This window comes from Halyomorpha halys, unplaced genomic scaffold (genome assembly GCF_000696795.3).
Source record: "Halyomorpha halys isolate HHAL.00 unplaced genomic scaffold, Hhal_1.1 Scaffold666.1, whole genome shotgun sequence".
Lineage (NCBI taxonomy): Eukaryota > Metazoa > Arthropoda > Insecta > Hemiptera > Pentatomidae > Halyomorpha > Halyomorpha halys.
In genome coordinates, this window is record NW_027112188.1 from 190179 (window position 1) to 204540 (window position 14362).

The 14362-nt window shown below is 44.4% G+C and overlaps 1 protein-coding gene across 1 annotated transcript in view; it reads right to left on the minus strand.

Moving 5' to 3' along the window:
- The window catches only part of LOC106685175 (probable ornithine decarboxylase), a 125111-nt gene that overhangs the window by 13731 nt on the left and 97018 nt on the right, over positions 1-14362 (minus strand). Inside the window, exon 7 of the mRNA XM_067050191.1 lies at positions 13658-13891. Within this exon, the coding sequence (XP_066906292.1) occupies positions 13658-13891 (234 nt within the window). The remainder of the gene's footprint in view (positions 1-13657; positions 13892-14362) is intronic.

The following is a 14362-nucleotide window of genomic DNA, read 5'->3' on the forward strand; positions in this document are numbered from 1 at the left end:
GGGAGAGAGAAATGACCAGCTCAATTGTTACTCAAAGACTGACTTTTATTGAGTCCAGCTCTTCTACAAATAGATTTGAATCGAGTAGATCAGCTAATATGAGCTGTACAGTTAGCCGACTGTAACTCCTCCCCTCCCCCCCCCACCAGTTTATGAACATTCCTTATAAACTCAAAATATTACATAAATATATACAAACAAAATACAAAGAAAAAGCTGCACATTAACTACAACAAAAGAAAGTAAGAATATATACTTGATATATAAGCACCCCACTTACTCAAGCCAATTACCGGCTCCCCCTCTATGCTGCAGGGCCCACCCAGAGTAATCAATTGACACTTATACACCTTGACCTGGGGTGTCCTCTTTCCACGTCTAACATCTCTAATGCTCCTCATTACACAAACGTACTTGAGCTCCCGGTGTCTCTGCCATTCATTATGTCGAAGTTGTAGGATTTTCCTTCTCAATTACTGGGCATTCACGTACATTAGCCCCCTTGGCCTGCATCTCTTCTTTTATACATATAGGGGCATTACTTAGCGATATACCTCTCATTGCCACATTCGAAGCATCTCGTTCGAGGAAAATGCGCCACTGAATGCCCAATCTCTCCGCAACCATGACACTTCCTGTCCTCCCGTCGACCATTAGTTCTGGGTTTTGCTTGTTTCCTTACATTTTATTGGTGACTAGCTCTCTCTTTTCAACCATTTCCGTTTTCTCTCTTTCTCCAAGCGTTGGAAATTTTCTTGGCCGTTGGTATTCTATCCGGGTCCACCCTGGCTCTTCTACTTCCATTCGAGCCTCCACCTCTCTAGCGCTTGTTTCTATGAGATCTTGAGGGCATTCCACAAATGAGCGCTCTCTCAGGAATCCTTCCCCAAGCTCTTTTGCCAAAAACCTTCAGTACCATGGATAGGAATTGCATCTGACCCTGTACCTGGATTGTCTCCTTCATCTGGCTGTTTATCAGCGATTCTATTGTAGCATGCCAGGTCTTCCGCGACTGCCAACTAGACTGTTTCGATATCTATATCTCTCTGATAATCTTAAATATGTCCTCCTCTAGGGCCCATCGTCCTCCTCTGAACGCGTTCTTTAATAACTCTACAAGGGGTCTCTCTCCTCGATAAACCGTTCGAGGTCAGAAACGGCCTTCCTCAAGTCTTAGGCGGTTGCTGTGCGTAAGTTACGGACTTTCAGCTGACAGATCTATGTAAGCTGATTGAGTAGAACAGCTGACCGGTTGTATATAATAATATTTTATTTATTCTCGGACGAGTCCCTTTAGAATAATACAGAGAAATCAATAGTTGAGGGCTGAGGAGCCTCAGAGATACTTAAACAAAAAATACAAAGAAATATAAACAGTCATTATAAAGAATAATTATAAGTTACTTTCTCACTTTTATCAGTTGAACAATAAAAAAAAAAAAAAAAAAAAAAAAAAAAAAAAAAAAAAAAAAAAAAAAAAAAAAAAGAAAAAAAAACGATGTAAAAATAATTAAGAATGATATAATAGTTAACATACATATTTACAATTTTAAGGGGTCTGAATGGATAAGAAATTATTGAACAGGCGGGATTTAAAGGTAGGGAGGGTATTGGACAGACGGATGTTGGAAGGGATGGGGTTCCATAAGGACTTGGAAGATGAAGGATGACAGGAAATACTTACGACGGTAGGAAGGATAAAGCCACTTAAACTCTGCATAAAAACGGGAAACAGAGGCGTCTCTAGGGATCCCGAAGATGAATCGTACACAGTAATTTATCAAACGTTTTAATTTCGCCTCGAGATCCCCAGAGACTCCCCCATATACTGTACTGCAATAGTCAAAATGAGGAAATATTAGCGAAGTAACTAGGAGCCTTCGAGTTTCAAATGGAAATAAGTGGCGGAGGTAATTTAAACGTTTTAATGTTGAAAGGGTATGGCGGGAGACATTGGATACATGGTTTTTTGAGGAAAGTGTTTGATCAAAGGTTATTCCCAGGTTTTTGATGGTGGGGTAAAATTTGATAGGACTATCATGTAGGAACAGAGTTAGAATATTAGGAACAGTTTTAAGGAGATAATTGGAGCCTATTAAGATTGCCTTAGTGTTCTCCACATTTAGCTTCAACTTGTTAGCTCTCGCCCATTCACAAATCCCATCCAAATCTTCTTGAAGTTTCTCTGTGGCTGGTAATAGGTCAGAAGGCGGGAAGGACGGGTATATTTGGAAATCATCTGCATAGATGTGGTATTGGGAGTGATGGATCTGGAGGGGAAGGTCATTAATGTAAATAGCAAACAGAGTATGAGATAAAGAGGAGCCTTGAGGAACACCACAGGGAAGGGAGGGTCTTAGATGGAGGTTGACCTGGGACGACTACATACTGGAACCGATTTGAGAGAAAGGATTTGAGCCACTGTTGGGTAGAGGAAGATTACGCAATTTAGTAAAGAGGATGTCATGGTATAATAACACTGTATGTATCGTATAATATAACACTTTTACAAATATACTTAATTATATGTTGAGCAACACTAACCAATTTATGCTCTTCTATGATGAATGATTGTTTGATGACTTCTATTTTACAAGCTAACACTGGCTTTCAACAAAGCATTTGGCTCTTTAACACTTTGTAAATGCATCTCATCCACCGGCGATCCAAACAAAGAATCACTTATTTTACTTGGATGGTTCTTGATGTCTTATTTTTCTCTAGAAGTTTACCTCTAGGAGGGTCCTCACCACCTATTCCTAGAAGCGTCCTCGTTTCCCGGACAACGTCCCCCCGGCGCCTCCACAGCCCAAGTGTCTCCATGTTCCATGTAAACATCGATTGTAGCACAACAGTTTTGGGCTTTTGCATATGATCTCTTTTCTAAATATTATTCTTTAACATTTTAGTATCAACTTTTTTTTTTTTAATGTACTGTAATTTCAAATTTACCTAGCGATTTAAACGACTTCAGAATGGCGCCGCCATCTTGGCTTTATATGACGATGTTTCCACTTCATATTTGACTGAACAAAATTGGTTAGCATTTTTTTTTTTGGTTTAACAAAGCAAATGAACTACATTGAAACGAAGACATAAAATAAAACATATAAAACATAATTATTTACTCAAAAAGAGAATATTACAATATATATATAAGTTACAGCCTTAGTCAGCTGTTACTTCGATGTCAGCTGACTGAGATCAGCTGATCGCATGTATATAAAGAAATGGACCAGTTATGATAGGATAAGGCACTGTATCCACCTTATTATTCCCTACCCTTGTAAATAAACATCTAAAGTGATTTTAAGGAGCAATAACTTCAGAAATATAGTAGTGTTATTTCAGTCTAATTGCGTACTGTTACTCTGCCTTGAACCTTCCTGTTTTTTTCGTTATAGTTCCGATAACACATAAGTGGTGCCGAAACCTGATTGTTTTTTTTTAATTAACCCAGTGTATATTTTATTCGCGCCTTTATTTTTTTCTCTCTCCTTTCTCATTTTTCTTTTATTATTTTTTTTTATTGCCATCACTGAGAATGGATGCTGCTGGCAACCCGTCAGTGCGAGCCGCGGTATTGAACGTACCGCCGAATGGACCTGTGGCTCCCCCAGTCTCCATGGTCCAAGAGGAAGCCGCGGCCCCAGTCCCAGAAATGCCTCCTTTACCAGATACAACGTTGGCGCAGGCTCACGCGAACGCCTTGGCGATGATGAAAGTCAGAGCGGCAACTTCGCAAGACTTAAGGAAGGCAATATCAGAACTGGAACGGTTCACGGGCGAAGTCAGTGAGCTGAATCACTTCATTAAGGGAGGCGACCGAGTTATAGAGAGACTGGAAGCTAATGCGGCCCTCATCTGTCGAGTCACGCGGAGCGTGTGAACCAGATCCAGGCAGATGAGGAAACATCGTGGTCCACTGTGAAGGAAAGATTGAAGAAGGCATACGGAGGAGGCAGGTGGACCCCCGAAGAAGATGTGTTTCACCTATTTAGGGAGAGGAAACGGCCTACGCAGAAAAATGGACAGTACACAGCTAGGTTGTTAGCCCAATTCAACCTTATCACAGAAAAAATGCGTGAAGCGCATAGCACAGAAATAGTTCATTGGGGAATGAGCTTCCTGGGCTCAATACTTAAAGTTCAATTAGCTAAAGAAACGAACAAAGAGGAAGGCTTACCAAGAGAGCGCACATTCACCGAGTACGCTCAGGAGATGGTGGATGTCAGTGCGCGGGAGTAAGACTCACGAATGGAAACGGATGAAGGAGGGTGGAGTAAAGTGACGCACACTCGTCCCAGAAGAACCACTGGAGGACAAGAGAATATAAAGAAGCCGGCAGAGATCAAGGCACAACAGAGAGGAAGCTGATCCAAGTCAGACTGAGGAATGGTAGTCGGAAAGAGGAACGACGGTGCCACGGGTGTAGTAAAACGGGACACATAGTGGCCCGGTGTCCCCGGACTCGATGCTTCGAGTGCGGGAATGAGGGGCACATAGCTAAACACTGCCCCTACATATATAGGAGGAGAGAGGTAGACCAGGGAGAGCCAATGGAAATTAATGTCCAGAGAGTGAGAAGAAGACGTGGACCGCAGAGGTCAGAGGAATCCTCTAGTGAGACTTCAGAAGCGTCTGAAACATCAACAAATAACAGAAATAAAAGACAAAGGAAGGAAACGTACTGGCAAAATGAGAAGTAGACGAAAGCGAGTAGGTGAAAGGAGGAGGTCCTACTAAGAGATCTGAGGAGGGTAGCAGCAGAGGGGCTACCGCACGTTGGTAAACAACAACGTGAAGGGAGAACGCAGCGGTCTGCCTATCATCTGTGTGAGACGCGTGACGTGGCTGGTTGATACCCGGGGAGTTATCTACTGACTGCCGAGTAGAGAGGACGTGTGTAGAGTGATTTAAAGTTTTCGGAGTGTTTTAAAGTGGTTGTAGAGATATTTTTGAGAACAGGAGTGTGCGAAAACGTTGGTAGAGAAGTCGTTTAGTGCGGAGTGTAATTTGAACTAATTCAACCGAGCAGGTTTGGCGGAATTTAGGAAAAGAGTGGGGCCACGAGGTGGTTTTCACCCCACGTGGCCTTAAAAAAGTCATCGTATCTAATTGTGCAGTAGACGATCGCAAAGAGCACAAAAAACTGAGAAAAACGAATACCTACATGACCCCATTCGGTGCAATGTACGGTAAGATATCGATTTTTAAATTTTAAAAGTTAAATTGTTTGTTGGAGTGAGGTGCCTGGAGTGGCTGGAGTGGTTGGAGTGGTATCGCGCCGTGCACCTTGCCCTAGAGGGGAAGGTCTAGAATCAAGGTGAACTTAAGTATTTCTTCCGGGACCCATATCATGGCCGGAAATGGAGAAATAAGTATGACAACCCCGGAGACTTCAACGGTGGGTCAAGAAGGAAGCGTGCCTTCCTTGGTAAATCCGGAGATTTTAACGCTGGGTCAGGATGGAAAAGGGTCATCGATGGACCTGTCGGTGATTTTAACACCCGAGAAAGAAAGTAGGTGGCCCTCCAAGGAGAATTTGGTAGTGGGGAAGGACGGAGATGGACCCTCAATGTCAGAATCGGACTTCCCAATGACAGATGCGAGTGTTGGGAGGCGAGTGAGCCCACAGAGCCCCAAGGAAAAGAGGAAAAAGAGGGCTAGAGTGGAAGACTCTCTTAGAAGATAGTCCCTCCGAGAAAGCCAGGACCCTAGCCGATGGAATCGGGAAATACCTGATTCACACTAAGATCAGCATTAAAAATCAAGAGCATATCAATCAAAAAATCAGTGAAATCAGGGACATCGTGGTTGGACTGGAGACCAAATGGCACTCCGTCCCTGGTATAGTTAGGGAGGTGGTCCGGGAAGCCTTATACACCGACCAGCTATACAGTATAATTACCGATAAGTTTGCAGAAATGGTGGCTCCACAGATAGTCATGTCGATGGGGGAAGCCCTGCAGGGACGTGGGAGTAAGGGGTCTCCTACCTCTGAAAGGGTCAGCGAGACCAAACCACGGAAGAAGACCAAGCGGCAAGAACCCAAAAGTAAACAGGAGCCACCAAAATGTCATGACGCTGCCCCGGCTCCAATGCCCCCGAAAGGGAGTGAGAACCGCATATGCCGGGGCAGGAACATGACGGAGGACTCAAGTGAGGATGAAGAGGTGTATAGGGCGGTTCCGGGCCCAAGCGAAGCACGATGCCGGCAAGGAGGATTGGGTCCTGGTAAAGAGGAAGAAAGAGAAGAAGGGGGAGCAAATAGAGGAGAAGAAGGGCAAGTTGACGTTTGCCGGTGTCCTTGCCAGTGTCCCGCAGGTACCTAGGAAGGCAGAGGAGACTGCCACTTATGTGACAGTCAAAGGCAGCGCAGAAGGGTGGTCTCCGAGCAGGATCCACGAGCAGCTCCCGGCCCAAGAGGAACTGAAGCAGATAGGAGTCTCTGCCAAAATGGTGAGAGTCACGAATGGTAACGCGGTCCTGATAAGGACAGAGGGTGCGGGCCGAAAAGAACGCGCTATGCGTAGGCTGCAGATCCTGCAGGTCAATATGGGCCGAAGACGAGTGGTCGCGGACGAACTTAGGACTCTCGCCCGGAAGGTCGACATCATGGTAATTCAGGAACAAATATTCAATGATTGCTTGGATATGGGGTACTTTCCGAGCAGGTGGAGGAGTGCAGACTTGAGACTGCTCTACAAAGGGGGAGGCAAGGATAAGGAATCGCCGAAGGCCTATCGGCCTATATGCCTCCTCCCTGTTATCAGCAAGGTCCTGGAGTGCATAGCCTCAGACCAGTCCTCAGTGCTGAGAGTCACCCACGGCAATACGGCTCGACCCGTGGCAAGGGAACAACGGATGCGCTGCTGAGAGTGCGTGAGGATGTAGAAGGGAGGGCGGAGAAATATGTCTTGATGATACTGTTCGACATATCCTCCGCCTTCGATAGTGTTTGTTGGCCGCGTGTACTCCAGCGGTTGCAAGAGTTCGACACCCCCAGCAACTTATACTCCCTCGTGAATAGTTACCTTAGTAAGAGGAGTGTGAAGATCAGGGGTGGCTATTACGAGGTCGAGAGAAGGATCGAGAGAGGCTGCCCGCAGGGTTCGGTTCTCGGGCCGGCCCTGTGGAAGTTGGTGTTCGATGAGTTGTTGGGGGAACTACAAGATAGAGGGTTCCTTGCCACGGCCTACGTTGACGACCTGGCAGTCATCGTGCCCGGGAATAGCAGAGCCAGATTGAAGAACGAAGCGGAGAGATGTGCTAGTCTGGTTGGAGAGTGGTGCGTGAGGAGAAGGTTAAGTATGGCCGCAGCTAAGACTCAGGCCATACTCCTAAAAGGCTCCACGGACAGGGCTCACCCTATCACTCTGGACATACAGGGAGAGAAGGTGAGGCCGGGTGAGAAGGTGACATACCTCGGAGTGAGGATGAGGAGAGGCTTCGACGCCACCCCTCACCTGGAATACTTGAGGGACTCGAAGTATGATGTGAAGAGGCAGGGGCTGGGAGTGCTACCGGTGGGACTCCAGGAGAGGATCGGCGGGACCCCAAACCTTTGGAAGAAGTTCCTGCGGGAGGAGTCGATTGAGGAGTGGAATGGACGGTGGCGGAAAAGCGAAAATGCGGACAAGCGAAAAGGACAAGTGCTGATGAAATTCTTCCCCAAGATTGAGAGCAGGATGGGTCGTCCCAGACTATTGGGTCTCGCAGATCCTGACAGGACACGAATGATTCCGGGGAAAGCTGCAAAGCTTCGGAAAGAACATCGACCCCCGGTGCCCGACGTGTGGGGTCCCTGAAACAGCAGAGCACGTGGCATTAGACTGCACCGCGATGGAAGGACACCGTGCCAGGTTGTCGAGAAAATGCGGGATCTTCGCCCTCGCCGAGTCGGACTTCCCTCTGCTGAGGAGGATAACTACCCGTACTTTAGGGAATTCATCTACGGGTGGAGGGAAGTGGTCGGGCAAACGCACTTTACATTGGGAAGGGCTCAGCCGCCCGGGGTCGGCGAGCCACCTATGGAAGATGAAGATGAAGATGACAGCGAAGAAGCAGTTTGAGACCAGGAGGGCTGTGCACTGGAGGTGACAACCGGACGGATGCGGACCAGACGTGTTGGACGTACCGGACGGATGCTGATGGATAAGCAAAAGAAAAAAGAAGAAGAAGAAAAAAAGAAAAAAATCCGCGCCAGGGGAAGCCGCAGAGAAGTATAGACTGGTAGTGGACTACCGGCAACTAAACGACAACAAGGTGGATGAGAGGTACCCTATCCCGCGATTCGAGGATATTCTGGACAGGTTGGGTGGCGCGACCGTGTTTAGTACCCTCGATTTGAAGGCTGGTTACCACCAGATAGAAATGCATCCACGAGATCGCTGTAAAACGGCTTTCACGTTTGAGAGGGGTCATTTTGAGTTCCCATGAATACTGTTCGGACTCAAAAATGCCCCCATCACATTTCAACGTCTTATGGACGAATTATTAAGAGGCATTGATGAAGCAATGTGCCAAATATATATGGATGACTTGTTGATCTTCAGTAAGACAGAAAGTGACCATGTAAAGCATTTACGGGAAGTGTTCCAAAGGGTTCGGAAATTCGGTCTGAAACTGTCGCCTGAAAAATCTTGTTTAGGGCAAGAAAATATATCGTTTTTGGGCCATACAATATCCCGACATGGCGTCATGCCTGATCCGCAGAAGGCCGACGCAATCCGGAGAATGGAGATACCCAGGGATGTTTGAGGGATCTGACGGCTGTTGGAAACGCTGAACTACTATAGGAGGTTTGTGCCGGAAATGGCGGATTATCTAGTCCCTATCAATAACCTACTGAAAAAAGGGAATCGCGTAGTAGTAACACCCGGCATGGAAGACAATGTATGGAAATATTGCAAGAAGAACCTGTGTTAGCATTTCCAGATTTCAATCGGCAGTTCACAATCACCACTGATGCCAGGGAATACGCCTTGGGAGCAGTAATCTCTCAGGAAGGAAACGGAGCGGAGAAACCGATAGCTTACGCTAGTCGGCGACTTACGGTCGCAGAGACAAGGTACAGCGCATTGGAGTGGGAGTTACTGGGCATAGTGTGAGCCGTGGACCATTTTAGTCCCTACGTATTCGAGAGAAAATTTAAGATTTAGACAGATCATCGCCCCCTCCAATCGGTGGGAAAATTGAAAGAATCCTCAGCCAGGGTTACCCGATGGAAGGAGCTCCTTTCCCAATATAATTTCAAAATAGCCTACAAACCGGGAAAAGAGAACGTGGTGGCGGATTGGCTATCGCGCGCAATAACCGTGAACGTGATAGAGGATGAACTAGGGGGACCGTCCGGAGATCTGTGTCAATTTTCGCGCGAGTGGACGCCTGGGGAAGACGATAGCCAAAACGCGAGAAAGCGGAGAGACGCGGATGAAGGCCATAGCACACGCGAAGGGAGCGACCCGGGGGCACCATTAAGAACTGATAGCTCGAGTGGCGATCGACCAGTGGAGATGGAGGAAATCATAAATGATAAGCCCAAACAAATCATTTGGAAGACAAGGACAACAGGTATGATGAAAATAGAATACAGTAAATACGGGAGAAGCTCTATAACGACTATCTGGTCAACGCCAGGAATGGGAGAAGAGCAGATATTTAGAACACTGAAGGATGCGTCGAAGGCGGGAAGGAAGTATTACCTGTTTGTAGGAAACGTCGTAATTTGGGAAAAAATTAAGCACCAGTGGCGGACAGAACAATTGGGGGTAGACAGAACCTTCATTCGTTGTATACTACTAGTCGACACACTGCGGGACGTAGAAAAACAAAAAGAAGTTACGCTTGCCTACCACCAGGGCAAGACAAACCACAGAGGGATAGCGGAGACGATACAGGCTCTGCGGCGGAAATACTTCTGGTGGGGTATTAAACGGATGCAATACTAGAAGCGCTGCGAACTTTGTTCCAATTCTATGGAATACCGAATCGCTTCTCGTCGGACGGCGGTCGGGAGTTCGATAACGCGGCGATCCGGGACGAAATGAAGTCACTCGATGTGGTCTGGCACTTGAACACCCCGGGGCATCTGAAGAGTAGGGGAGGAATAGAACGTCTACCCAACACTCTGAGTGACCACTTGCTTGTCTATCAGTTGGATAAGGGGCTAGAGTCGGACGACGCGATGAATAGGGCGATTGCACTATACAATCACTCCATCCATACAGTTACAGGGTTCTCCCCCTTCGAAGTTTTATTTGGAATGCGCGGACGATCCATAACGGAGCATCTCTACGTAGAGTATGGGATAGGCTTAAAAGTAGGCTCGAGGGCGAAATGACTAAACGTGTCGCGCGTCAAAACACTGATATCAGAGACGTTGCGCGAAAAATTGGGATTGGGACGATTGTCTATCGCCGTGTGGGTACTAATAGGGGCAAAGAGGTCCAACGTTACGAGGGGCCATTCAGGGTGATTGTGATCAGGGAGCACAATGTGTTTACCATTGAAAGTGTTAATGAACCCAAGAAGCGAAGAACTGTACATATCGAACAGTTAAAGCTCCCTATGAGGGGAACCCAATAATGCATTGAAGTTTTAAACAGTGAGAGTTTTTCAAGAAGTTGTTCTGTGTTTTTCTTCATTCACAGCAGATTATTAATGAACGGAAATGCGAGTTCGTGCCTAATTTTATTTTGGTTCTTTTGAGGTTTCGTTATTATTGCGTTATATTCATTTCCGATGAAATTGTGTAAAAGGTTTTCTTGTCTCATGTAATAGTAGCGTTTAGAGATGATATTTTTTTTAAATTTTCTATTCTGTTATTCTGTGGAAGTATCACTTTATTTTTGTACAAGATTCACAGTGTGAATTAAGAAAATGTATCATAGAAGTTAAGTTTATTCATGTACCGTTTTGTTAAGATTATACCATAGCGTTTTATTGAGTATTTTGTAATTCTATCTTTGTATATATTTCTTTTTTTTTAGTTTAAGAAAATTATTTCATAAACTGGAAGGGGGGAGTTATGATAGGATAAGGCACTGTGTCCGCCTTAATACTCCCTACCATTGTAAATAAACATCTAAAGTGATTTTAAGGAGCAATAACTTCAGAAATATAGTAGTGTTATTTCAGTCTAATGGCGTACTGTTACTCTGCCCTGAACCTTCCTGTTTTTTTTTTCGTTATAATTCCGATAAAACATAAGTTACCGAACCCAATAAGGTTAGTATGTTACAGGAGTTCACACCTGTTACATCTTTTTCCTTCTTCTCTTTTTTGACATTTGGCTTTCGCCGATACTTAACTGGTGCCGAAACCCGGGAACTGTAGATACCGGATTAATTTTCAGTCTAAAAGAAAATTGTTTTCATTGTTCTCTTTGAATTATGACCAGTAACGGATTAGTGAGAACAGCAGTTCTAAACCTAGAGAATATGAACCAAAACAACCAACCTCAAGCTGCAGTCAACCAAGTTTTAGCACCTGCCAACCCACCTCCACAGGTGATTCAACCATTACCAGAAGTCTCTTTAGCGCAATTTCATGCCACGACGCTAGAATAGATAAAGGGCCGTACGGCAACTGCCCAGGACCTGAGAAAGGCGGTATCGGACCTAGAAAAATTCACCGGAGAGACTGGGGAATTAAATCATTTTTTAAAAGGGGGCGATCGCCTGGTGGGGCGAATAGAAGCGAAGATGTTGGAGGATCTATTGGACAACGAGGATGCAAAAGCACTGAAAGCAGCGGTAGTCTCCCGTGTAAAAATAAGTAGCCTTAATCAGATTCAGGCAGATGAAGAGACCTCCTGGATGGTCATCAAAGAAAGATTAAAGAAGGCATTCGGAGGAGGACGGTGGACCCCAGAGGAGGATATATTCATGATGTTCAGAGAAACGAAAAAACTGAGACAATCTAATGGTCAGTATGCCGCAGAACTCCGAAGGTGAATGCCCAACGTGTGAGGAGGAGAAGGATTTCCCCGAGTTCAGAACGATCTGCAAGTGATAACAGCGACACGTCTTCAGAGGTTGAGGCAAAAGAGAATGATGTCAAAATTCATAACCGAAAGCAGAACAGGAGGAACGTATGGGACGGTCTGAGGGGGATGATAGGACGAAAGAACAGATATGAAGTGCGTACCCAATACCATTGAGTGTAGGGAGGCTATGGAGAGCATGAATGGCGGAAAGAAGGCACTCTAGGTCCAGGAGTGTAAATGTGAGTTAATCACGCTTGGAGGAGGGAGGACTTGCAGAGTAGAGGGGTAGGCAGAAATTGAACTTAGTAAGTAGGGAGCTATGAGTAAAAATCTACTGGTACACGTGGTGGTGGAACATAAAGATTGGGAAGAATAGATATATCTACCAACAGCTAGTAGGAGACAGTGAAGCGATTAATCAGGAAGGGGACTGGAAAGACCAAATCGTGAAAGAATATGACGACATTTTTTTAAGAAGGGGTGTACTGGGAGTGAAAGGGAAAACATTACACGAAATCCCGCTAAAAGAAGATAGGGTTACCTATGTAAAGGAGAGAGGGTACCCACAAGCACTCCATCAACATATTAGAGAGGAGATTGATAATTTGAGGCGCCCAGGAATTATATTGCACCCTCTAATAGTCCGTTATGGGCAGTCAGAAAGAAAAGTGCGCCGGGGGAACATGGAAAGAAATATAGAGCTGTGGTCAACTTTCGAAAAGTGAATGAAAACACTGTAGACGAGAAGTACCCCATACCCCGGTTCCAGGACATTCTGGGTCGACCGAGTGGGGAGAAATTTTTTAGTACACAGGATCTGAAGGCGGGGCTCCACCAGATTAAGATGCACCCAAAAGATCAGCAAAAGACGACATTTACTTTCGAGAGAGCCCACTACGAATTTATGAGGATGCCTTTCGGCCTGAAGAATGCTCCTATAACATTCCAAAAAATGATATACGAATTTCTGAGGTGATTAGATGAATCTGTCTGCCAGGTGTCTATGAATGGTCTGCTGGTATTCAGTATGTCCAAGGCGGAACACGTGCAACATTTGAGGAGCGTATTCCAGCGTATGAGGGAGTTTTCACGAGATAAGTCGGTAATGGGTCAAGCCCAAATAACTTTCCTTGGACACACTATCTCACAGGAGGAAGTAAGACCAGATGTTCAGAAAGAGGAAGCCCTGCAGATGATGGTAGTGCCGAAGGATATAAAAGGGATCCGAAGGTTGATGGAGGCGTTGAACTATTACCGACGGTTTGTGGTTGAAATGGCTGAATAACTCGTGCCATTGAAAAACTTACTGAAAAAGGGATCAAAGTTGGTTGTGACGGCAGTCATGGCGTATGTAGTTCTATCAAAAGGTTTTCACCTTTATTCATAATTAATCATTCAAGATAATCAGAGCAATAGATTGAATTAAAGTTTTACTATAAAAAATAACTAATTTACAAAAGAGGCGTATGAAGTGACAATTATCGAGTAGATTATTATAATTAAATTATAGAATTGTCTAAAAGGATCACAAAGAATGCAAAGCTTGGATCTCAGCCACTAACTAAGATGGATCTTTAAAATATTTGCCCTATACAGCAAAATAATGTCTCACTTAATTTACTAGCACTTTTCACTAATATATTATTCAGAGCTTACTTTACTTACATTTAAAGGCATGGGATCCACAGTGGCGTGTTCAGTGTGTACACTATTAAATGATCCGTAAATGCCGTTGTTGATATAGTAGATATTATAAGATTCACACTCTCTAACTGAAGTGACAGTCGTGGCAAGAGTGAAAGCTTTGCTAACGAAAAATCTTCCTGGCTCAGCTATTACCGTTATGTCATTTAGGAGTATATTTTCGGTTTCTAAGGCGTCATTAATCCGTCTTGCTATCTAAAACAAAATACATAAGTAAGTATTCATTATATAAGATAATATTTGCTTATTAATAAGGTACTTGGGTATAAGATTACTTGGATTAATGAAAAACACAATATGCCATTTTTAGTCCACCCTTACCACCTACCCCTACCAATATCTTGACGTCTTAAATCCTCACTTTAAATTTTCCAGGATTCAGGTATCTTTATTTTTCGATTAACCTATATAGTTCCTTAATTTATTGATATACATATCACTTTCTTTATTTTAACAATTTGACATGATGTTACTTTTAGCTTATTTATTTTAACTTATTTTAACCTATTTATTATTTTAAACTCTATTGTAGGGAGTAGTAGGGATAGAGATATTGCAATGTAGGTGCATATATGCATGTCTTTTGGTTTTTTTGCTGCAATATTATTTATTTTAATATCCATGAATTTTAACTATATTTTAGTAATTTATTTATTTATTTTAACA